Here is a 26,413-nt window from a genome sequence, read left to right as displayed (position 1 = left end):
AGTAGCAATTTGTTTTGGCAGCCAACACACGACTTAAAATGTACCGCTAGTTTGCTTATCGTTAATTGAAACCTGTTGCCTGAAAATAAACTGAGTCCAGCTTTCAGTGTGAAACACAAGAAAGCCCGTGGAACGTATGACTCCAGACGTATAGGAAGCGATAGAAGTTTTACGGTTGCATGTCGGGCGTACGTTGTTTCTAGCAGTTTCTGGATAGCAGTATTTACGAAATCATCACTAGGAACTATCTCTGGGAGCATCTCGTGGATAACTCTGACTTTTAATTTAATTCCTGCTTCACAGCGAGATAAGACAATCCAGTCTATTTCTCTTATTATCGTAATTGAAAATTTGTGTTGGTCTCATTCCATTTGTCGAAAGTGACGCAGTGCAGCAGATTTCAAAAGTAATGTTTAGGTTTGTACTTTCATTGGGCTTAATGCATAAAATAACTACTGAAACTAGTTCCTTCTCGAATATATGGCAATTGTATATGCGCCAAATTTAATTTCATAGGTTTCACATGATCTGAGAAAGATCATCCAACAAGACAAAGGGACTAATGTCAGATTTTTTCTTGTTTTTCTCAAACCAGAACTAACTATTTTAACCTGCAGATACCTTGTGTAATTACTGAGATAAGAATTACTATTATAATGAGCTTTCACGGCCCGCATCAATGGAAGTAATCGTAAATTTATAAAAATGAAGAATATGAACGAATATAGGTTCAAAACAGACATATTAACGCAGTACGTATCTCTTATTTTGGATTAAGCACTGTTAAGCTGAAGTATTGTAATTAAAAAATTCCATTTATTTCCGAATTACTTTGTATTAGGTTCTTTTTTTCACTAATAACTTACAGAGAACATACTTAAAAGCAGGGGCATACGCAAACTGAAGAACTGTTCACACAGAATAATGCGCAGAGCTCTAGTATGCGTGTATGGCAAGCAGATGAGCCACACAGGGTCAGAGCCCGGTCAGCAGGTGAAACCCTTCGGCTAGTACACTAGTGACTTACTGTGGCTTTTGCGTGGTTTCTTACTACCCTCCTAGGCAAATGCCAGATCGTTCCCCATCTCCGCCGCACCAATCACCCGTAAGAATAAAGAAAAAGTAGCCGCAAACATTGTGCAACTTCTCGTTTATTGAAATGCAACTCTTATCCTTCCGCAACATCAATGCGCGTTCGGAAAGAAATACTCGGAACTTCGTGGATAATCGCTGTACAAAATGTTAGCGCCTGTAAATTAGGTATTTAAAGTCTTGTCGTATCGACTGGATTTGAAATATTTTACCCGCCGGGATGGCCGAGCGGTTCTAGGCGCTACAGTCTGGAACCGCGCGACCGCTACGGTCGCAGGTTCGAATCCTGCCTCGGGCATGGATGTATGTGATGTCCTTGAGTTAGTTAGGTTTAAGTAGTTCTAAGTCCTAGCGGACTGATGACCTCAGAAGTTAAGTCCCATAGTGCTCAGAGCCGTTTTTTGAAATATTTTGTTGTTGTTGCAGTTCCATGTCTGGTTGCCTTAACGCGCTATCCGGGACAATCTACGAGGATTTCCTGCTACCTCTGATGCCTGGCAAGAAGTCGGACGTCGTGGTGAACCTTATAATGCAAAGCATCGTACTGGTTGTGGGCGCAGTCACCGTAGCGTTGGTGTTCGTCGTCGAGAAGCTTGGCACCGTACTTGAGGTGAGACATGTAGCAAGGTAGGAAAATGGATGACTTTGACAAGTAGATAAATCCGATCACTAAGGAAACGAGACGATTAAAATTTTCGCTGCTGTTATTAACCTTTGCCTCAAAGCCTCCGGATGCCACTAACGAGATGCGTGATGGATGAGATTTGCTCTCATGTAGAGATCGCCTTACCAGATCCCATTTGGCATAAACTTAAATAGGTTACAACTTCCTTAGGATAACGTATTAAGATACAAAATTAACATTTCACTCTGCTGCTACTGAAACGTTCATTCCTATATAACAAAAATGCAAATGTGCAGGTCCAGACTCGTTTTACTGTTTGAAGGCGAATGTTTGGTTGCGGTGGATTTCTCAGACTGATGACCGTTTTGCGAGTACCGATTTTTATTTCTTCGTTTCTTGGTCCATGTTATCGATGGGTCTATCGCCGTATAAATGGTGCAGGTACGAGATTTTCCACGTCCGTTTCAGCGAGGCGATCGATGCCATTGGCTGTGTCATTGCCACAAAGCTGTTTACTTCTGCAGACAAGTTAGGTAACACAGGCTACAGACGTTCCATAAGTTTTCCGACGGGCAGAATATTCCATCAAATTTTGAACGTGACCCAGAATATCAAATTTCATTTTCTGATATTTCGGCTACTATCCGCACAGCCATATTCAGAGCGAGTCGATGAATGACTTAAAACCACTTGATGCTATTATATACACTGTATCATGGTTCCTACATCTATATCTACGTCTACATCCATACTCCACAAGCCACGTGACGGTGGGTGGCGGAGGGTACCTTGAGTACCTCTATCGGTTCTCCCTTCTATTCCAGTCTCGTATTGTTCAATTCATTATCCGATTCGTCTTGGTTAGAAGTCGAAATATCGGAGAATGAAATATATTTGGGAAGATACCTCCGATTTCTCCTTTGCTAGCGTTAGGTGATACGTAAATGAACGATTTACTGAACTCGTAATTCTATTATTAATTCTCCAAATGCGATTATTATGCTCTTAATGACGTCTGACTATGAAATCTATTCCTCTGTTGAAGAATCGGATTGGGAGAGCTCACTTGCCTCACAGAAAGTAGTTATGCGTGGAAATTATACACATAAAGTTAACCCCACTAAAATTTGTGACTTTGTCGTAGGAAAGGGTTTCAATTACATTATATGTAGTCTGAAATAGCGGGAAAAATAATCACAATTCTTCTCAGTGGCAATTTACATATATTAAAAATTCGAATGAACGAGGTAATGCCTCTTGAGTGTGAAAAATTAATATCTCAATGAGAGAAAAGTGTACAACACAAATTTACAGCTATGAAAGCTGATTGCCACTCCCCTTAACTGAATGACAGCACAAGACTCTAGGTCACGTTCTTTCCACCAAAATCTGTTCAGAAAACGAAATACTAGAATTTGCTGCAATGTTCACTAGGTCAATGGCCACCCGTTTAACTTCTACAAATTGCAAGGCTGTTCGTGCAATTACCTATTCCGCTCTTCTGCTCAACAACTGAGTCCCCAGCCGGCTGTCCTCGTAATGATGTTATGCCGATCAGGTGTGATGTTGCTGCAACCACGACGCAATTCCGTGATATTATCAGGAGTTCAGGACAAGGAGTACAACTACACTACAATTACTCGTATCGTGCGGGGGAGAGTACTGTGCGGTTATTGGTCGGATGCTGAAACGCGAGTGTTCTTATTTCTGCCACTGTCGGCCGGCCGGAGTGGCCGAGCGGTTCTAGGCGCTTCAGTCTGGAACCGCGCAACCGCTACGGTCGCAGGTTCGAATCCTGCCTCGGGCATGGATGTTTGTGATGTCCTTAGGTTAGTTAGGTTTAACTAGTTCTAAGTTCTAGGGGACTAATGACCTCAGCAGTTGAGTCCCATAGTGCTCAGAGCCATTTGAACCATTTTGAAAGTATCTGTACACCTACCAGTGAATATTAACATAGGTTGCATCCATCCCTCGTGTCTATGACGGCCTAAGCTCTGCCGGGGGACACTTTTAAAGAGGTGCCTGAGTGTCTGGAAGAACGGCAGTATGTTCATCCTAAGAGGTGAAACCAGAGTAGGTGGTGACCTAAGACACTTTGGTTCAAATGGCTCTAAGCACTATTGGACTTAACATCTGAGGTCATCAGTCCCCTAGACTTAGAAGTACTTAAACCTAACTAACCTTAGCACATCACACACATCCAGCCCGGGGCAGGATTCGAACCTGCGACCGTAGCAGCAGCGCGGTTCCGGACTGCGCCTAGAACTGCTCGGCCACAGCGGCTGGCGGACACTTGGGTCTGGAGCGAATTCGACTTTCAAGTCATTCCCGAAGTGTTCCACCTTGCATAGTTCGGGACTCTGGGCAGGTCAGATCGTTTCAGGAATGTTATCGTCCACAAACATTGCCTCTCAGCTGCTGCTTTATGATACGGGGAATTTTCATGCTGACACAGTCGTCGTCTCACAACCCTTCCTCTACTTTGCATCATACACGGTACTGTAAAATGTGGTCATGTCCTTTCGAATTTAACACTTTCTTTTGTGCAATTAGTGGACCACGCCCTCACACGAATAGCACCCACATTTTCGTTACTTTACCGTTGACAGTACATATTATGACAGGTGATTACGTTAGTTGGTTACGTGTTCCATAGATCATTTGAAAGATTCTTTTATTGCTTTACGTGGAACGAATCAGTTTACGGGATATGTATACATGATTACTCTTAACGTTAATGAATACTATTTTTTTGTTTTACTCACGCAACTACACTTAAAAAACAAGGCCTTTTTGTAATCCTCCTAGCCCCAACCCTACCACTATTTCCACAGAGTACAGCGTGATTCAGAATACAGAAGAACTCTTTTCCAGCCATACAATGTCCAGCTTTTTACACAACTTCACGCATCCCTTAACATTTTATGTGGCGTATGACCAGCTTCTCTGCCACTGTATCCAGTTTTCAACTCCCTACTCTACTATCTAGACTGCTGGTACCGTTGTAGAACTCGACATTGATTCCTCCCACTAATTTCATGATATTCCTTACAACCACCCTCCCCAGTGCTTGACGGTCCCTGTTCGTCATTTCACAAGGTCTGCCTGCTATTGCCACTTCAGTCAGATCCCCAACAGTCGATTTGGGGATCTTCAGAAGAGTTGTTATGTGCTTGACTGATTTATTGCTCAGGTGACATACAGTGAACTGAGCTCTCCTGACCGTCGCATTCTGCTGTTATTGCTTCTCTACTACTGGTAGTACCCCCTGCCTCCATTTATACTGGCGTACGCCTCTCGCAACATGTTGTGGTCAACGCAACATTATGTCGATTTTTACCTCATAATCATCTATAAGATTAAACATAGTCCCTAATGTTCTTTCAGCCGTGCGCGGCCCGTGTTAATCCAGTTTATTGTTTGTCATCTTTTCTTACGGTACTGCCGCCTCGTTTTCTTATTCCATTTACTGGCGTCGCTAACTTCCTGACTTACCTGCTCGTGAGTGGCAGCAGTAGAACTTATCGGCAAGTGCACCGTCGTACCATCTCTGGAGCCACCGATAGTATTTCCAGGTCGTCGTGTGCCTGGAGTTCAGTTGGGAGCTCAGTCGGGACGCAGCAGCAGTGAAGTCGGGGATGGAGCGCCAGTGAGGTGCGGACAGCCAGTGCTCGCCGACCGCTGGCGACACACATGAACTGTCCGATGGAGGGAGATGGGAGCGGGACGACCGTTGGTTGGTCGTTCGGTTGACCGTCTCATCGGTCGACGTTTATTTGGTCTTTTGACTATTTCTGGGCCTCGTCAGTTGGTCCTCTTGCCGGGCGTGGGTCGGTTCCTTCCTTGTGCAGAGATGTCGTTGCCAGTGAGCAAGAGTTAGCTCTGCTTGGCTGGGTCCGAGCCAGTGTGACCGGGTCGCCGTGTCTCCGAATTCCGGACGGACATGGAGCTGAGTCGGGTTGGAGCTGCAGTCACTCCGAACAGCCAAGACTCGCCCGATCGCTGCCGACACACCTAACTTCAGTGGGAACGACCTTGGTTGGTCGTTCGGTCGGTCGTCTCATCCGACGACGTGTATTTGGTCGCCGACCGCTTGTGGAAACACACTGTGTGTCGAATTGATTCGTCCTTGTTGTTCCACAGTGATTGCTTTTACGATTGTTCGAGTTCTTGTGCAAGTGTCTTTACGTGGAACCGTGTGTAGCGTCTGATTTCCACTGGACAGATGAATGCTATCTGCGTACTGGAGTAGGCAGTTGGTCGGTTGCGACAGAGGGAATGGATTAGGTTGTTGGTTGGTTCTTCAGCCGTCCCTAGGTCGTGTTGCAACCCGATTGTTTAGTGCTACGCTTGGATGCCTGTATCACCTGAAGTGTTGTTAGAGTTTTCTCCCCAGGTCGACCCTTGGAACACTTCTGAGCACGACTGCTTGCTGTTTGGGATTGTCATTTTATTTGGTCGCAGGTACTGTCCCAGGCCTTCAGCCATATATTAATATTGTCTGTTTATGTTATGTATATGGCCTTCAGTCGAGTTTCATGACAACTTTTTTAAGATTAGGCCTTCAGTCGTGTTTCATTTAAAAATGTTCTAGCTCTGTATTTAGGCCTTCAGCCGCGTTTGTTTCAAAATCTGTGGCTTTAATATGTAAATCCTTGTCTGTAAGGTTTCTCTCTAGTTGTATGGAATTCTTCAAACGGCCTTCTGTCGTGTACTGTACATGTTTATTTTAAGGTTATCTTGAATTATTCTTGAGTAATTGTTTGGGCCTTCAGCCGACAAGATACTTCAAGTTTTCTTAAGATGTTTTTCTGTTCTACCGTGTAAAAGCTTATCTTTAAGTCTCTCTTTTATTAGTAAAGAATTTCTTTTTAATTGGGCTTTCAGCCGAAGAATTAACTTGAATTTTCTTTAATATGGCCTCTAGCAGGAATTTGTAAATGCTTGGCCTTTGAAGAATGTCCTTAGCTGATCTGAAATATTATTTCGGCTTTTAGCCGAGAAGTTATTGCAATTTTACTTAAGTAAGGCCTTCAGCTGTTACTCTAAATCCTAGTGTTTTAAAAGCAATCATTTATACTTATTCTGAAGAAGTTACTTGGGCCCTCAGCCGTGAACTGATCTTTGTTGTTTTAAAGAGAAAACGTGCATTGGTTTGAAGAATGAAGTTGTATTTGTTCTTGAATAACTAACAGTAATAGATCTTGGCCCCTTTCCACAACCTGATCCGCTCTGTCCTGCGAAACCAGATTTCATCTACTGTCAGTGAAGGAACAATCAACAACTGTTAACAGCTATTCTAGTTACACAGAGCACAGCTGAGATGGAATTTGGACCGATGATGGTCTGATTCCAGACTGATCGTCTCTAATAAAATATACGGCTACAGCTGTGGACTGCATAATGCAGCTCTCAACATTCATTCTAGCTGTACAGCAACACACCCATAAAATATTTCTAACGCCACATAATTATCGTTCACTTCCTGTGTGTACAATAAACGTTTCTCGTGTCCATAGCTGGGATACAGTATCGCCGGTGTGACGAATGGAGCGTTGCTGGGACTCTTCACACTTGGGATGCTGGTGCCGTCAGCAAACACCAAGGTAAGAATTAGTTAAGACATCTAAGTACACTGTCTGACACAATAAGTAAAGCTCCTAGAACTGGAGGAGGAGGAAACGAAATGAAACTTTACGGTTTGACAGGATATGTAATGTTGTTGCAGTGATTGGAAAATCGAGCAAAATTTACAAAGAACTTGGCAGTATGAGCCCAGTTATCAGTAAGACACGACTTGGATCCATGCACTGATTCGGTTGGGAAGGGCGTCTGAAAGCCATGTTTCGTGGTATCCCCTCCTGACACAGGCCGGCTCACAGCCCTTGGTATACTGGATATAGGCGTCCGCGCTGGTCTATCGGGGAGAGATATGGGTATCTGACGGGCGACAAGAGTAACACGCAGGACACGAGGACAGGTGCTATGTGTGGACGAGCAATATTTTGTTGAAAAGTGCAATCCCGACACCATCAAACACAAATGTAACACATGATGATGCAAGATGTCCGTCAACTAGCAGTGTGGCGTCAGAGTTCACACGATCACTACCAACACAGTGTATACGCCGATTACATGAATGAATACCTAGCAGTGTTTTTGTAGACTGGCGATGTAATATTTTGTGTATTACGACAAGATAACATTGTATAATTCATGGATTTATCACAATTTTATATTTCACCTAACGTGATTCTGTGAATACTTTTATGGACCTAATGTGGGTTATATAACTGAAACTGTTCGTGTGAATGATGTATTTTGCCAGCAGCTCAAGGCGGTAAATGACATTTTTCAAATATATAAAAGCTGCGGTACACCATGTCCTGAAAATATATTATGAAGTGAAGTCATAAGAAACGGCTCCCTACACGACGATGTCAGAGCAGCCCGTGCATCTCGAAAAGACTGGAAGAATGGGATCTCTCCTGAGGTCGCCACCGTACTTGCCGTTGACGGTCACCCGGGGTAGCTCCATGCGCAGCCGTTTATGTTGTCGTGTTAACGGCAGCCTACGCATGAGATAGCAACTCCCTAGCTCGGCTGCTACTAATCTCCGATCAATGGTTCCGGATAACGCAGAACTGTGCAGTGAATCCATAACTTGTTCTTGGATAACAGGTGCAGCTGTGAACCCGTCGCCGGCCGAAGTGGCCGAGCAGTTCTAGGCGCTACAGTCTGGACCCGCGCGACCGCTACGGTCGCAGGTTCGAATCCTGTTTCGGGCATGGATGTGTGTGATGTCCTTAGGTTAGTTGGGTTTAAGTAGTTCTAAGTTCTAGGGGACTGATGACCACAGAAGTTAAGTCCCATAGTGCTCAGAGCCATTTGAGAACCCGTCACTATGTGCTTGGTGCACAATACGGTGACCCTCCCTCGTGGTCGCCGACTAAAACCTTACGTGGGCAACTCTCAAGTCGGATAAGTTTCTCACGAATAATGCACTCTTGCTGCACCGCTGGGTGCAGGCGCTACCTCGCCTACTAGGCATTCGTGGAATACGAAGAGGTGTAATCTCATTGCTATATGGTAATGGTGTACTGTTTTATCCTCAAAAGTCGGATAATTATTTGTAATGTGCACAGGAATTGTAGCATTCTTGAGGATGGGAATTATCAGTTCAACTATGTATGCATTAGTCACTTCAGTAATATAGTACATGATGTGGATAGTATATGCAGATTGAGGGGTTTGTGACAACTTAAAGGTATGCGCCTGACCGGGGCTCGAAAGTGGATGTTTGCCTTTTCTGGAGAGTACGTTATCAAAAGGTGCAAATGCGCCTCAAGCACCGGTTAGGAATTTCACCTCTCCACGAATTCATTCCTACACCTTCCGTGGTCCTCTAAGGTGGTGTAATGGACGTCCTTATCTCGGTCTGGAGCAGCCCAGTGTGATTTGGTTGTTCCTCTCAGAAACACACTGCAATGAAATACGGTAGAAAGAGTTGCTCTGTTGACATGATGTAATGCACGTGTTTGACAATCATTACAGAGACGGAGTATACTATAGTCTCAGGGATGTTACTATGATGATACTTTCCTTCTCATTAGCCACCACACACACACACACACACACACACACACACACACACACACACACACACACACACACACACGCACGAGCGCGCGCCGAAAACAAATGTCTATACCACTAGCAGATTATTTGCATTAGATGTCAGTGCGTACCCATGTCATGAAGAAATGTGCTGATACTTTTAGCATTGCTTCTACTTTGTAAACATTCTGCTGAATCCGACCCAGTGCTACTTGAGTATTTTCGGTGTTGGAGAACGAATGTTTCAAAACGATGTTTTCATATATGTAATAAATGGAAGGTGGAATGACACTTAGTAGTGGATAGAGCGCATTGCAATCCACTCGTACTCTAATTACAGGGTGCTGTGGTCGGCAGCCTATTGGGTATGGCGGTGGTGACAGTCATTCTGACAGGGGCGCAACATGCGCACGCCATGGGCCGCATCAGGTACCCTCCGCTACCCACCTCCGTCGAAGGCTGCGCTGCTAACTTCACGTCCGTCATCGAAACTGTCGCCACATCGAGTACTCCGAGGTAAGCTAATTCCTGTTCGGAGACAGTTCTAATCCTGGCGGTGAAAGAAGTGTTTTGAAAGAACATCTGGGGAGCAGAGGGGGGAGAGGTCCTAGAATTAAGTAGTAATCAAGAGTTTGTGCCACTTTACTGGATTAAATGCCAAGCATCTCTGCCTCGCTCCAAGAGGTGTGTTCGTGTGTCTGTGTTCGTACTGATATGTCCTTCGGTGGCTCCCTTGGTGCTATTCGACGGGAATAGACGGTGTCGCATCAGATTTGGCCCTGTTCCTACCTTGCATAAATAACGTAAACAATAGACTTATCTGGTTTCCCGACTTCCACATAAGAATTTTCGACGGGAATGTCGTTTCTTGCAGAATTCAGTTAAAGGTTATTTTCCGATTCTGATGCACCTTGTTCTGAAGCAAAGCCCTCATCAACTTTGCTCAAGACGTCTATCGGATCAACGAAATGAGATTCATGCAGCATCGCAAGAATTACATCAAAAAATGGTTCAAATGGCTCTGAGCACTATGGGATTTTACATCTGAGGTCATCAGTCACTTAGAACTACTTAAAACTAACTAACCTAAGAACATCGATGCCCGAGGCAGGATTCGAACCTGCGACCGTAGCAGTCGCGCAGTTCTGGACTGAAGTGCCTAGAACCTCTCGGCCACCGCGGCCGGCCAAGAATTCCATCATCTGAGGCTAATTTCCTAACTATTTTTAAAATTTGTGGCGTTCACATTGTAATAAATAACAAAATAATCTATCAAAATACGTAGCGTAGTATACCAAGTGGGAACCTCCCAGAAACCCATATGTCTTTTTATTTTTTATATTTTTTAACGAATGCATCATAGATCTAATTGTAATATTCATCCTAAACATATACAGGACACAAGAATATCAAGAATAAATTGGTTCTTACAGTTGCAGCAGTAAAAATGCTCTCTGGGCTCGTAGATCCCGCTGAGTTTGTAAATGGTTACGTTGGTGGAACTGTACGCCAATGAACTGTCATGTGACAGAGTGGTTAGACGGTTCAGATAGTAGTTCCACTGATGAGCGCAAGTCCGAATGACGAAGAATGAAATGGTAGCCTATCGGTCTATTAAAAGCAGAAAACAGCAAATTGTGGCCTTCTTGCTTGGAGACCCTCGATAGTGGAAAAGCTGAAAATCAGTATGTATCCGTTCTTCGATATATTACAGACATTTTGATACAGACAAGGGCCGCCGTCGGCTGGGTTCCCCGACTGGTCACATCCATTCATAAACCCCGCTATATGGAGGTAGTAGCGGAAGTATTGCAACTGAGTTAGGCCATTGCACATAAACACCGGGGATGAGTTCTGATTGTATCACTATTACAAAAGGGGCTACTCGAGAAGTGGCAACGTGCCAGGAAAAGCGTAGATTGAACATCGTCGGCTTTAAAGGGATACTGTTTGTCATTTAACGCTGTCGTGGTGTAGTGCTAAGGCATTATTCTACCAAGGGATTACCTGCCATCAGTCCCAGTCGATAATGGTGAATTTTGAAACGTTCACGATTAAATTAATTTGACTGGAATACAAATAAGGTGTTCGGATCATAGGTGTATTTCTCTGTAAATATTCCCTTTCGGTTCTCCTTCCGCCTCCATTGCTCGTCCCACCTCTTCGACACTTCAGTTCAATTCGCTCTAAGTCATTCGCTCTAAGCCACAGCATCTTTTCATGAGGTAACTTGCCGGTAGCTTGTAACGACCCTTATTAGTTATATTTTTGTTTTCAACTGTTCGCTTTCGCGAATCAATCGTGCCTATAAAGTTTCGTGACGTTACTGTAACATTGACGTGCTACAGCTGCGTGAGCAATGCAGACGAGAAATGTAGCAATGTGACTCTGCTCTGTAACACCACTTAAAATAAGCTATAATTAAGTTATTAGTGATGTAAAAATCACTAACTATGATTTACAATGAATGATCACAGTGTCTGCTCTTTTAATGCTGACAAGACACTTTTGCTTTATGCAGAGTGCACTCTCATAAATACTGCACTACATTTGATTACTGTTCTGTTACTCATCCACACACAAAATTACTGTAGTTCTAAAGCAACACATGAGTTTCGGAAACGCTGTAGGTCGCAGGAAACTATTAGTCCACAATAAATTACAATGGCACTTGTAACGAAACTGTAGTATTGCCAGAACTGGAAACCGTACGACTCTTACCACAGTTCTAGCTGCAGCCCGCCATATTGCTAAACCAGCGGAGATAGCAACATTAACATTTTATACCCGCAAAATGTCACATCTGAAGCAACAACAGAAAAGAGACGACTTTCTGCTGTAGTTAAACACATCTGACCGCTTAGTTCAACACTGTGCAACGCTATTTACTGTCCATCGCCACGGCTCTCTACAGGCATCACAATGCCACCTTACTGCAGCAACCTATGGCCACGATTGACCTACAAGTGTCCCTCTATTATTCTACTTCAACGTAAGAAAAGACATCAAAGTAAAAGGCGTTTTACTCTCCCTACTTGATTTACATAAGACAACAGTGACAAATAGTACTACGATAACACAGGTAAAGATCATACACGTTAAAATTTTGACGAAGTCAGTACACCATTTCCTCGCAATACGAAACAAGTTAGCTCGACAAAGCTGATGTTACGAGGGCATGCTGAAAAGTAATGTCGCCGAATTTTTTATGCAAAAAGTCTTATAGCTGTTTAAATAAAACAAACGTTATTAACAGTCTATATATTTATTCATCATTCCTACATAGATATTTCTCAACATAGTCACCATGGCGAAGATCACATTTCTGCCAACGAGAGACCAGTTTCTTGATACCGTCAGTACAGGACGTTTATTGACAGAGCTACAACTTCATCTCTGCTTGCAGCGATCCATCACTATCGAGTGGTCCTTGCAGGGGTTGTTTAAGTTTAGGAAACCGATGAAAATCGGATGAGGCCAAGTAGCAGTTGTAAGGAGGATGATAGATGACAGTGAACACAAGGTGTAGAATTTTTGCAGATGTCGCAGCGATTCTGTGGGTTTTGGCATTGTCATGACGAAGGAAAGAGTACTCCACATATGGACGAATTCTCCGAATTTTAAACTCGATTAAAGGCACGCTGCTTCCCACGCACCGACATACTTACGTTACACATCCCGACGTTAAACGCTAAGAGGCGTGTTCAGTAAGTAAGGCAACTCTTTTCTTCAGGTTACCCTCCATTCAGAAGGATGTTGCACGCAGTGACTGTTATATTGACTTGTAAATAATAGATTTCAGCTGTCAGTCGTCCTTTTGAAATTTTATTGGCAGATATACACTCCTGGAAATGGAAAAAAGAACACATTGACACCGGTGTGTCAGACCCACCATACTTGCTCCGGACACTGCGAGAGGGCTGTACAAGCAATGATCACACGCACGGCACAGCGGACACACCAGGAACCGCGGTGTTGGCCGTCGAATGGCGCTAGCTGCGCAGCATTTGTGCACCGCCGCCGTCAGTGTCAGCCAGTTTGCCGTGGCATACGGAGCTCCATCGCAGTCTTTAACACTGGTAGCATGCCGCCACAGCGTGGACGTGAACCGTATGTGCAGTTGACGGACTTTGAGCGAGGGCGTATAGTGGGCATGCGGGAGGCCGGGTGGACGTACCGCCGAATTGCTCAACACGTGGCGCGTGAGGTCTCCACAGTACATCGATGTTGTCGCCAGTGGTCGGCGGAAGGTGCACGTGCCCGTCGACCTGGGACCGGACCGCAGCGACGCACGGATGCACGCCAAGACCGTAGGATCCTACGCAGTGCCGTAGGGGACCGCACCGCCACTTCCCAGCAAATTAGGGACACTGTTGCTCCTGGGGTATCGGCGAGGACCATTCGCAACCGTCTCCATGAAGCTGGGCTACGGTCCCGCACACCGTTAGGCCGTCTTCCGCTCACGCCCCAACATCGTGCAGCCCGCCTCCAGTGGTGTCGCGACAGGCGTGAATGGAGGGACGAATGGAGACGTGTCGTCTTCAGCGATGAGAGTCGCTTCTGCCTTGGTGCCAATGATGGTCGTATGCGTGTTTGGCGCCGTGCAGGTGAGCGCCACAATCAAGACTGCATACGACCGAGGCACACAGGGCCAACACCCGGCATCATGGTGTGGGGAGAGATCTCCTACACTGGCCGTACACCACTGGTGATCGTCGAGGGGACACTGAATAGTGCACGGTACATCCAAACCGTCATCGAACCCATCGTTCTACCATTCCTAGACCGGCAAGGGAACTTGCTGTTCCAACAGGACAATGCACGTCCGCATGTATCCCGTGCCACCCAACGTGCTCTAGAAGGTGTAAGTCAACTACCCTGGCCAGCAAGATCTCCGGATCTGTCCCCCATTGAGCATGTTTGGGACTGGATGAAGCGTCGTCTCACGCGGTCTGCACGTCCAGCACGAACGCTGGTCCAACTGAGGCGCCAGGTGGAAATAGCATGGCAAGCTGTTCCACAGGACTACATCCAGCATCTCTACGATCGTCTCCATGGGAGAATAGCAGCCTGCATTGCTGCGAAAGGTGGATATACACTGTACTAGTGCCGACATTGTGCATGCTCTGTTGCCTGTGTCTGTGTGCCTGTGGTTCTGTCAGTGTGATCATGTGATGTATCTGACCCCAGGAATGTGTCAATAAAGTTTCCCCTTCCTGGGACAATGAATTCACGGTGTTCTTGTTTCAATATCCAGGAGTGTAGATTTCAGCTAGATACTAGCCATTCACAATGCACTATCATTTTTGATCAATGCATGTAATGTCTGTCAGTCCGGCTTCATCCACACTTCATACAATACTAATGTTTGCCGAAGGCGGGCTGTGTGGTCTATACTTTGGCAATAAATAAGAGATAAAGAAATAAAAATAAATAAATAAAAATTCTCAACCGGTAACGTCATGGCGACGGGGGCTGGGACTCTGAAGCTGTTGGTATGTTCGCTGTCGTCCATCATGATACAGCGATTAACTCTGAAGTGAATTGAGCTATCCTCGTAAAACTGAAGAAACGACTTCAGCGTGACCGTCACCACAAAAATGCAAACGAACTTCTGCTTCTCCAGACAGATCTCTGTACCAGCGAGGAGCTCACAAAATTTCATTGTACCGTTCTTCCTCATCCATCCTACAGCCCGTACCTCGCGCCATTCGATTTTCATCTGTTTGGTCCAATGGACGATGAACTCCGTGAGATGCAGTATATGGATGATGGGGAGGTTATTGATGCAGCAAGACGTTGGCTCCGACATTGACCAATAGAGTTGTACCATGGGGTCATATGGGCCCTCGCAGTAAAGTAGTGTATTGGAGATTATGCTGAAAAACAGGATTGGGTGGCCAGAAATTCGGGGAATAATACAGTATAGTGTATTAGTAATCTGAATAAAACCAACCTGCTTTGAGAAAACAATGTGTTGCATTACTCGTTGAACGCTCCTCGTATAATTCGGAGTCCTTTGGAGGCAGGGGGTGGCAAATATGAAGACTTCAAATTGGTTTTGTTTAAAAAGTTTTAAATTGTTTTCACATAAAAAATTCGGAGGCATTACATTTCAGCACGCCCTTGTCTGCACACATGACATATAAGAAGATCAGTTAAATAATGATTGTACATGTGGCCTTTGTATAGGATGTAATCGATATGATGATACGAGGGTCACTCCAGAAGAAATGCACACTATTTTTGTAAAAAATACAGTTTTCATTCGGCATGTGTGAAAGCTTTATGGTGTGTAAATGCATCGATCCCGCTTGTTTTCAAACTTAGTTCAACCTGTTCCCGTGAGTGGCACCGTAACAGCATGTCTTCAAGATGGCTGCTACACTTGACGTTCGTCAGAAGCAACGTGCTGTCATAGAATTCCTGTGCTTTGAAAACGAGACAGTGAGAAACATCCGCAAGAGGTTGAAAATGGTGTATGGAGATGCTGCTGTCGATTGCAGTACACTTAGTCGGTGGGCAAGCAGGTTACGCGATAAAAGCGGGCACGGCAATATTGAGGATTGTCCTCGCAGCGATAGGGCTCGTACTGCACACACTCCAGACAGTGTGCAGAGAGTTAACGAATTGGTGACTGCTGACAGACGCATCGCAGTAAACGAATTGTCACGCTACGTTGGGAGATGGGAAGGAAGTGTTTGCAGAATACTGAAAGTGTTGGCGTTAAAGGTTTGTGCCAGGTGGGTTCCTAGGATGTTGACAGTGGTTCACAAAGAAACAAGGAAAGCGGTATGCAGCGAACTTTTGGAACAGTACGAGAATGATGGAGATGAATTTCTTGGAAGAATTGTGACAGGTAATGAAACATGGCTCTATCATTTTTCGCCAGAGACGAAGAGGCAATCAATGGAATGGCATCATGCAAATTCACCCAAGAAAAAAAAAATTAAAACCACAGCTTCTGCTGGGAAAGTTATGGGTACGGTGTTTTTCGATTCCGAAGGATTCTTGCTTGTGGACATCATGCCAAGTGGAACCACCATAAATTCTGATGCATATGTGACGACACTGAAGAAACTTCATGTTAGACTGAGTCGTGTAAAACCACATCGGCAAAAGCAAGATGTTTTGCTCTTGCACAGCAATGCACGGCCACATGTCAGACAAAAAACCATGGAAGCGATCACAAAACTTGGATGGACAACACTGAAACACCCGCCTTACAGTCCTGACTTGGCTCCATGTGACTATAATCTCTTTGGGAAACTGAAAGACTCTCTTCGTGGAACAAGGTTTGAAAATGATGACTCCCTTGTGCACGCAGCGAAACAGTGGCTCCAACAGGTTGGTCGAGAATTTTACCGTGCGGGTATACAGGCGCTGGCTCCAAGATGGCGTAAGGCAGTTGAGAGGGATGGAAAGTATGTGGAGAAATTAAAATATTGTACCTAAAGGATGTATCTACACACTGTAAAACTTTCAAACATGTAGAATAAAAGATGGAATTAAAAAAAAAAGTGTGCATTTCTTTTGGAGTGACACTCGTACAATGACAGTGTCAAGTAACGTACAAAATTTTCTTGTGTTGCATTAAAAGCTGATGTTTGTTCAATAGGTTGACTAGTTTGTTCATTTCTGCATATACCACGCAGTGCTTTCACTCGTAGTAATACGACTTATTTTTGCTGATTTTTCAGGCTATTGATTTCAGTTTCATGACCGAAATGGTCATCAAGTTCACCTTGCTTCTCTCCGCAGCCCAGCGACAGACGAGGTACCGCTGCTGTTCCGGCTGTCGTACATGTACTACACACTGGTGGGCGCTGTCGTCATGGTGACGGTGGGCTGGGCGGTCAGCCAGCTGACGGGTCCCCTCAGGCCGGGGGACGTGGAGCCGTCGCTGCTGGCGCCCATGGTCCGTCCTAAACAGAGGCGCCGAGAAGATGGCGCCGCCGACGCCGACCCGGTGGTCAAAGTGGAGCTGCTCCCGAAGGCGAAGCAGCAGTCTGAGACACTCGGAGCGGCCTAAAGCGTCTACAGGCAGCGGCACGGCGGCGGCGAGGTCGCTGAGTGTTCCGTTACTCTACCAGCCATTTGCCTGACGTGTGCTCCCTAGTATTTCTATGAGCAACAATCTCACAAGTTACATGCGCGAGAAATTAGTGTCTTTCAGTGTACTAGATAGAAATACTAAGAGACTACCGCTTTTCTGCTCAAATTTCGGGAACTCCAAATTCTTCATAAGTGGACCAAATCTCCAATACCTGGTGAAAAGTGGTACCCTGTTTCAATACATTTTTTTGTGTGGGATCTGAAATTTAAAAACCTCTCTCACACCGGCCTGATTTATCTTCACTGATCAGGATAGTAAAAAACATGCGTATATTAAGGGAATTTTCATTCACAAAGCGAGCTTATCACATTCACACAGTTCAATACTGTTCTATCCTGATTAAATTGAGCTTAACTTAAATTCCATAAGGCAGTGAAGCAATTTCGAAGTCTCGGTGCGACGAAAATTGTCAGTCGATCTCCTGAAAACATTTGTAATAATTATTAACTTTCGGTGATCACATGGGGAAGACCGGAGATCTGCTGGTAAGACCGTGTTAGCTCATTTATTGAAAGTAATAAACTGGATATCTTGAGCGTACAAATCGGCAGGTTCGTCCTGTGTAAATCAGACGTTCCCCACTGATCCCGTGCAACACAGCGTAGTAAGCAGACACTGTCAATAATAATCAGTTAAATAATACGCAAACATACTTACTTTAGTTTAGTTCATGTATTTAATTTCTTCTCATACAGAATCTCATCAAGATGGCGACTAGCTCAACAATACATACATATACATCTTCCTTCTTTCACGGCTAATCGGCAAGATCTCTATCATTCTTTTCATAAGAGAAAACATAGATAGCAGAGAAGCTATTCCATGGAGTAAATGCACGCTCCAAGGAATAATAGGGCTTGAAACTACTTTGCATTGATAGTCATCGTATATTAAAGTTTAGGAATCGGTAAGATAAGAAGAGATATTTCGAGATACGTACTGAGTTATATAATTTATAAAATTTCTGAAAATATCGCGGAGAGACCGCTGCAAGAGACATTACACATACAACGAATATAGCCATAAGCGCGATCAAGTGCGAACTGAACATCCACCACAGTGGGACCATGGAGTGGTTCCACTCAAAAGTAATCACCACAGGCATTAAATCGTTTATCCCACTAGGATGCAAGAGGATCAATTCCGGTTTCGTATAACGCGGTCGATCACTGGCACGATCCACAACCGCACACTTGTTCATCCGACGAAACCCGATCTCCACTGATGTCTTTCTTCAGGTCGCCAAAATTGTGAAAAAGTACGCAGAGAAGCATCCAGGCTGTACGGAAGATGTTGCAATGTTTCCTCACCAAATTGCCAAAGCGTAGCTCTCGTCCGGTTGTCAGTGTGATGGTGGGCATTATCGTGCAACGGATGACTCCATCCCACAGCTTTCCTAACTTTATGGAAGTTTCTACAAAGTGTCTTCATAGCGTTGCAAACTGATTCTGGTTCGACGAACGAGGAAAACTGGACGAGCAGTGGACCTCTACAATCACAGTAGAAGGTTGTCATGAGCTTAGATGAACTTGCGTCGACAGCTGTGGCTTTCTTTGGTGGGGGGGGGGTGGGGGGGGACCTGGGATGTTGGCTTTGCCATTCGCCATCGCCCTGGCGGATGGAATCATCTTGTTCCATGACAACCACCGCCTTGAAACTGCCAACCGAACGATGGCTACACTTTAGAGATTTGGTTGAGAAACACTGTAGCGTGGATCTTTCAAGGTGAAATTATCACATATTTGGCGACCTGTAAGGACGTCTGTTTCATTCGGAGAAAAAACTGCAGGAGAGAATGCGTTTGTGGATCGTTCAGCGACCGTCCACGTTCTTTGCAACAGGAGTTGATCCTCTCGTCTGCCACTGGGATAAATGTGTTAAAATATGTAGTGATTGCTTTTGAGTAGGACTATTCCATGGGCCCATTGTAGTGCGTGTTTGGTTTTAATTTGACTGCCCTTCATACTTGCAATGAAACCACTCGAAAAATAGGCGAGTACGCTAAATGTCAAGTTGAAGCGTCAATACATTGTGCATCTTCATGAACCTTCTTCTTCACTCTCTTTCTTTTTTTTTTTAATTAGCCAAACACAGCTGAAACCTCAGTGAACTGAGTGACTTGACTTTCTCACTTGGCATATTTCACATTAAGAGTTTCTGACAGTTTTACTGATAACACATTCGGGTCTGGTTGTCTGGCAGCGAAGTGTGTGCCTGGAAATCGGGAGGTCAGGCTGTCTAATCCCGTTTGGACAATAGAAATTTTCAATCTGCCCTTAATCTAGCTTTTTCTTCTCAAGGACGTTCGAAGTAGCCAGGAAAGACACATGGTTCGGACTCCAGGGCTCCACGTTAAACTGTAAGTCCATTTTTCTTAGCTGGATAACTAGGGTACATTAGACACACAGGTCGCCGAAGTGGCGTCCAAATAGAAGGGGCCGTTAAATGAAAACGAGACAGATGGCAAAAGTGTGTAAGCTGTAAATCATTTCGAAAGTTCTCACCGTAAGTGTTAAGACATTTACGCTAATGAGTCAAGACGGTCAGCCCCTCCACATAAAAGATTTGTGGTAGGATGCTTGTACCCAAGCTTTCACCTCTTCGTCCGAAGGAAACCGATGGCGACCGCATAGGAAGAGATCGGGGCTGTGTGGAGGTTGTGTAAGGGCTCAACAGCGAAACTTTTGTTGCAAAGTCGAAACAACCTGCCAACAAAATGCCCACCCATATGTTATCAAGGCTGCTTTGAACACGCTGCAAAAGTTTCGCTTACAGTCCCGATCCCTCCCACAATTTTGGAGCCCCGATGAAAGCCATTCGTGGCCGTAGATTTGCTTCTGACGAAGAGGTACACGCCTGGGCACAATCGTCGATTTGTAGGCACAAGCAAGCATTTTTCCATGAAGGTAGTGACCGTCTTGTCTCATAGTGGCATGAATATATTAACAGTTATGGCGATTACATTTGAAACAAGAATATTGTGTACTTACTTTTTTCTATCTGACTTGTTTTCATTTGATTCCCCTTGTAAGACTTACTCCGAGCCATTGAGCAACATTCAGTTATTATTAATGGTAATAAACACGCTGTCCCACTCTTTTCCTCTTGCCACATGCTATCGAACCACTCCAAAAAGTAAATCGTTATTTTCGTATGGTCACTGCAGTATCAAGCTAGACAGAAGAATTACGAGTATTAACCTTAAAATGTAATTGTCTCCTTGCTAACTGTGCCTTATCGGAAACGGAATTTCGATATGTAGGACTGTTTATGAAATAATCAAATAACTTCCCTTTTTATCTTATAATAATGCGATCGAGTTTGCCTTTACTCTGTCGAGGAATATTATGTGATTACTGCACACTCTCTGTATCACTATATTTGATCTATATGTACAAGAATTCGCGATTTCAGTCACCTACGATTAATTTAAACTTTAAGCTTTAAGATTGTTACTTTGACAAAGAAATTACCTCATCGCTCAAAATTCGAATTTTCTGACTACAAGCAAACGCTTAAGACTACTGCATTCGATGTTTCAGCTAACCAACTTTCTTAATTACAGAAATTAGCAGATATGATTCTTGTTATTCATTATAGCTGATGGATTCGGTAAAGCCATACTAATATGAAATATGCGACCATAGTGTACTATATCAGCTTAAAGAAATATATTAATTGATTTTTGACCTTCCTCAACTGCAATTTCCATTCGATTGAGGAATGTGAACTGCTTCTTCACAACACTATTCAAAAAATTTGTCTTCTTCAACAAATATAATAATGAACATAGAGTAACTGCACTTACTTTTTCAACTTGTAGCAGGAAAATATGTAAAAACAAAAAAAAACAAAAAATAAACAAGTTTTTTATTATTTACTTACCTTCTTTTATTCCTTTCTACTTCATCTTTCTGTAGTAGCATCTTTAAAAAAAATTTGTCTCGTATTAGGAGTTAAGTTTTCTTTCCAATAACAGTTACATTATAGTTTGCACAGAGAGATTCATAAGACCGTGGATGTCCTTACATAACGCCTATTATGACGGAAATGTTGCAAGAAGTATTGAGAAAATTTAATAATGGAATATCTGAGAGCTGACATGACGCCCTTGTGGTATTTAGTTTTGTATTGGATACTAAATGTGTGTAATTCATTTGTTACCAACTCAGTTTTACCTCCTTTATTAAATACCTTACGTCTGACGTCATAACCAAGAAGTCTGACTACTCTGCTGCAAACGAATGTGCCACAATGCAGGAATTCACAAGACAGCAACGGAATATCAGAAAGGTCTTACGTCGCTCACAGATCACGAGCAAAAGAAGTGATTCGTAATGGCTGTTATATGAGCGCTGAAAGAACTGCGATAAACAAACTGACTTGTAGAAAACAGAAAGTAGCCCATTCAGCAGATGAACACTTTCAGCAAAGTCATCCATCGCTGGAAGCTGTGTCGATTATTACTCACTGTTATTTTTACATACTCGATAACACAACAAAGCAAGAGAAGAATCTTATCAAAACACTGTTATACCCATTTTCGTTGAGTTATAATATCACGACACACACACTCACCCAGAATTAACGTATACCAAGGAACATATTATCTTCACAACGGATATCACGTGTCTTACAAAGACAAATGGGTACGAAATACCAAAGAATCAATGTCTGCAACTATCTAACAAGAGAAAGGAATATGACGAACTCTCTTAACTAAAGAATATAACTTCATGAAAGCATAAAAACTACTAACAGAATTATAGAAATTAGTACATTTCACAACCATAATAAGAGCTTAAAAAAAGAAAAAAAAAACAGCGTGTAGTATCAGGGATAGCAGACAAGCCAGTTAAAGAGGAAAACGCCCAGCTAAAAATACCAACTCAGTTGCAAGCTGCAGTATCTATTGCTACCCATGTATTCCCTGCTTTAAGATTACTAGGGCTACAGCATCAAATGAAATACATTGTCAGCCACTTCACGAAATCCCAAAAATAAAAATCAGAAATTAAAATGTTTAATGACCACTTTGTTATTTGGTTGTCACCATCCTAGGATTCATAGTTAGCACTGATGCCATTATGTAAAAAAATTCAATGGTGCTTTAGTTTCTGCCAGTAGTCAAAACATAATTTATATTTTGAACGCAGTTATTTAGAAGAAAACTGGATACAATAAGATGCAGCAAGCGTGTGGTTTACGCAGGCGATGAATACCACCTCTCTGCTTTTTTCTTTTCTTACAGGCCATTCGTAGTATCTACTTTATGTTAATTCATTAACAGAAATAATGGATATCATTGAATGACACCTCCTATAATCGCAAAAACTGCTCCTATACATAATACATAATGGAAATATGATACTACATGGTATCATGAAGTAGAATATCAATACACGAGTTTACAAACAATAGACCTGTTACTCCAGCAGTTGTGAATAAGAAAATAAATCCTAGGGCTCATAGTAACATATAATGTAGCTAATCTGTTTTATAAGATTAGTGATCACGGCAAATGTATGCTGTAATTGCAAGAACTAAAAATATTATTATTTTTATTATTAGTATTATTATCGTTGTCATTCGCATCTATACACTGCAGGATTACGCAAAGCATTCCGCCTCGTTTGAGAATTATTTCTGATCTTTCACGATCCTCCCGTTTTTCCCCACGGCGTCTCTTTCCGTCTTCAGTCCACTTTGCGCCGGGTTTCATTCGAACTTCATTCCCTGACCGCACATTCCATTTGTGTACCTTGTTTTTGTGTATGTTTCTCTCTTCAGTTTCTATTTTAGCGATCTGTGCTTTCTCTAGGTCAAGTCTGCCATTTGTTATTCATAGTGTTGTTGACTTTACTCCTTGTATATATATTAATATCCTTTTACTTACATCAACTGCTAGGTTTCACATCTTCTCTTTTATTCTCCTAGTAGTCTGTATCCCTCTTTTCTCAGTTTGGTCAGATACTTTTTCTCACTATTTCGTGTTCTTACTTCAGTATGCTTTCCATATCGCTTTTCGTATTGGTTGTTAGTGTCTCACTTGCGTTTAGTATATCTTGCTTGGTAAATGTGTTGTAGTGTCTGATCTTGGTGTCACATGCATTACTTATTATATATGTACTATTTTTGCCATACGCTCTCTTCATTTTTTTTGTAATCGAGTTTTTTGTGAAGTGTTATCTCATCCAGTAGGTTCGTGGATCCCACCTAGATATTTGAAACGTGCAACTCTGTTTATGTTGCCTTCTTTGTGTATAATTTATTCAATAACGCTTCTGTTTAGATCAGTATGTTTTGTTTTTCTAAATGTGTAGATCTAACATTAAATTATTGTTTTGTGTTTACTTGTGTCCACAGTCCTCGAATATGGTAGCAAGGACTATATTTAACGCCTGGAGAATAATGACATTTACCCACCACGATCTACATTTCGCCTTATTATGCCATTTTGAATTGATAGCTATAACAATATATATTGCTTAAAGACCAGGTGAACTAGGAATACATTCCGTTCGCTAAATATTTTACAAAGACAAAACGTTAAAGAAAAATGTAGCTCTTCCTTCCACACAATGAAGTGTGGAACGATTCTCTTAATCCACGTGGTATCCTTGTTTAAGTTTTTCATGCGTATAATAAGACAGCAGTCACGTCATTGAAGTAAAAGAACGTAGCAGTTTACCATTCAAAGGAGAACGTTTTGTCAAACCGAATGTCGAGGAATGAATCCATTGATAGTATTGGAAATAAATTACTTACTGTAGGAATTGGTGTGAATCCATGTCATTTGTGCACATAATTTCCGCTGTGTCCCCGACGGGTGTCACATTTGAACTAAAGTTATAGGAACGTGCTGGGGGCTAGTATCAAAGAGCCTTCCTGTGGTAACAGTAATACTCTATTCCCATCTTTCCTTTATTCTACATTACCTTAATTAATTAAACCTTAAAATTTTCTAGACAGCTGTAATATTTACAAGAGGGAGTAAGAGGAAGAATTTTTACTTACAAACGTATCCTTACTCTCGCGAATTCAGAACCTACTGCCGAGTGATGAACATTGAACGCAAGCAAAAGTGTAAGGTGGGCATGTCATTTTGATTTTCGTGCACGTCAGAGAGAAAGCAAGTTATGTTACTGTTAAAGTATCTTTGTTCTTGCTGTGGCACAGTTTTTGCCTCTGCACAGTCGGATAAATTCTTAGTTGTAGTGTGGTAGGTGATGGACGCATTCAGTAGTGCTGTGTTGACTTGCGTTAGGAAGGCGAAAAGAGGTTGTCGGGTTGGTTCTTGTAAGCTAGTTAACTGTGTTCACTTGCGCAGAGCTAAGAGAAAGACCACCCCACTTTCCTGAGTGATACATTAATATAGCAACTAATTAAGCTGTTTGATTTTTATAGAAATTCTGTTAACATTGTACCCTTTTCAGATCATTATTGTCTTTGTTAAGCATAGAACTTTTCAGGCCAATGTTATATGCGAAGATCAAGCGAAATTTTATACTGCCTTGTTGAAAACATACTTCATTCTAAAATCGTTGTCTTGGAATATAATTTCATAGGATTAGTTACTTTTCCCATCCCACTGTTTAAAGAAGGTTTATCATTACGCATTAACACGTTGCACCATGTCGTACGCAACAGTCTGAATATTGCTTGGAAATTTTATTTAAATATATAAACCGGGCTTGGCTGCTGCCTGCTAGCTGTTTACTATTGTGCTTTCGAGAAATCTGCAACAATGCTGTCAAGGCGTGAGCTAAGCGGAAATTTTGATTAGGGCCACATAATTGTTTCACTTCAGTGGCACATTTAATATAAAGGCAAGCTGTATTGAGACCAGTTACATTTTAATTCAGATTAGGTTCAGTTTAGTCAAAGATTTGCATACGAGTTTAAGTTGGAGAACAGCTTGTGGGAACATAGTTTCGGTTATACGTAGACATTATATTGAGTGAGAGGTAAATTTGGACTAAATTTTATACAGAAACACGCTGTGGGAAACTAACAAAAGTAACACTGGCCTGAAGCAATTCGTGTTATGGCTATTACTGCTCTCGACATACTTAACCGAATCATCACGAACACCTTGCGTGAAACGTTTGACACCATCTAAATAGCTATGTGTAATGCCAATAAGAGATGTGAAATGGAAGGAAAATATGAAATCTGTAATAAGAAATGCGAATGGAAAATTTACGTGTCCTGGGAATTTTCTAAGAGAACCGATTCAGCTGTTAAGGAAACCACATACAAGACAGTAGTGTAACCCATCCCAGAACACCAAGTGCAGTGAAGACTGCAGTTAATACAATAATTATTATTTCAGAATCCTGACTTCTCTTATAAACGTAGTACTTTCATCGGCAGAGGCATTTAAAAAGCCTTATCTTCGCCTGGGGTCAATTGCTTTCCAACAGCCGTTTCTGGACCAAAGCCCAGATCGAGGAGGAGGAGTGTTGGGCGTTGGGATGGCAACACAATCCCCTAAAAAGATCTTTGTCACGAAACATAAGCTCACCTCTGACACGGATAGATACAACGACAAACGACTAGTGCAAGGGAAAAACGGATTACTATTTGTATATTTTCATTTTGGATCTTGGAAACTGAGAATGGCGCCAAGTGCAAGATTTTTGTAGAGAATCTGTGTCACAGTTAGTAGCGAAATCTCACACAGGTGGAAGTGGACGCGGAAACAGGCGGGAGGAGGAAGGGGCGGGGGGAATGATAAGTCGCTTGTGTGGATAAATGTTCTCCAAACTGCCTTGGTCAGAGAGTATAATACCATTTTCTCTTAAGTTAAAAGTTTATTTCATACGATTAAACAAAGTCCTTACGAAACTTCTGTATTAAGATGATCTTAATTTACTTCTAAGGGTAATATTTGGTAACAGTTGATATTAGTGATCGTGGCAAAAGGCAGTGAATCTTAACTTCTATTCAACTACATTATT

At 42.8% G+C, this 26,413-nt stretch overlaps 1 protein-coding gene across 1 annotated transcript in view; it reads left to right on the top strand.

Annotated features, from left to right (window-relative positions):
- The window catches only part of LOC124613351 (sodium-coupled monocarboxylate transporter 1-like), a 254,282-nt gene extending 236,916 nt beyond the window's left edge, over nucleotides 1-17,366 (top strand). Inside the window, exons 10-13 of the mRNA XM_047142047.1 lie at nucleotides 1,519-1,702; nucleotides 7,237-7,323; nucleotides 9,675-9,850; nucleotides 17,096-17,366. Coding sequence (XP_046998003.1) covers nucleotides 1,519-1,702; nucleotides 7,237-7,323; nucleotides 9,675-9,850; nucleotides 17,096-17,366 — 718 coding nt within the window. The remainder of the gene's footprint in view (nucleotides 1-1,518; nucleotides 1,703-7,236; nucleotides 7,324-9,674; nucleotides 9,851-17,095) is intronic.
- Nucleotides 17,367-26,413: the final 9,047 nt, after the last annotated feature.

This window comes from Schistocerca americana, chromosome 4 (assembly GCF_021461395.2).
Source record: "Schistocerca americana isolate TAMUIC-IGC-003095 chromosome 4, iqSchAmer2.1, whole genome shotgun sequence".
Classification (NCBI taxonomy): domain Eukaryota; kingdom Metazoa; phylum Arthropoda; class Insecta; order Orthoptera; family Acrididae; genus Schistocerca; species Schistocerca americana.
This window is presented reverse-complemented; position numbering and strand designations above follow the sequence as displayed.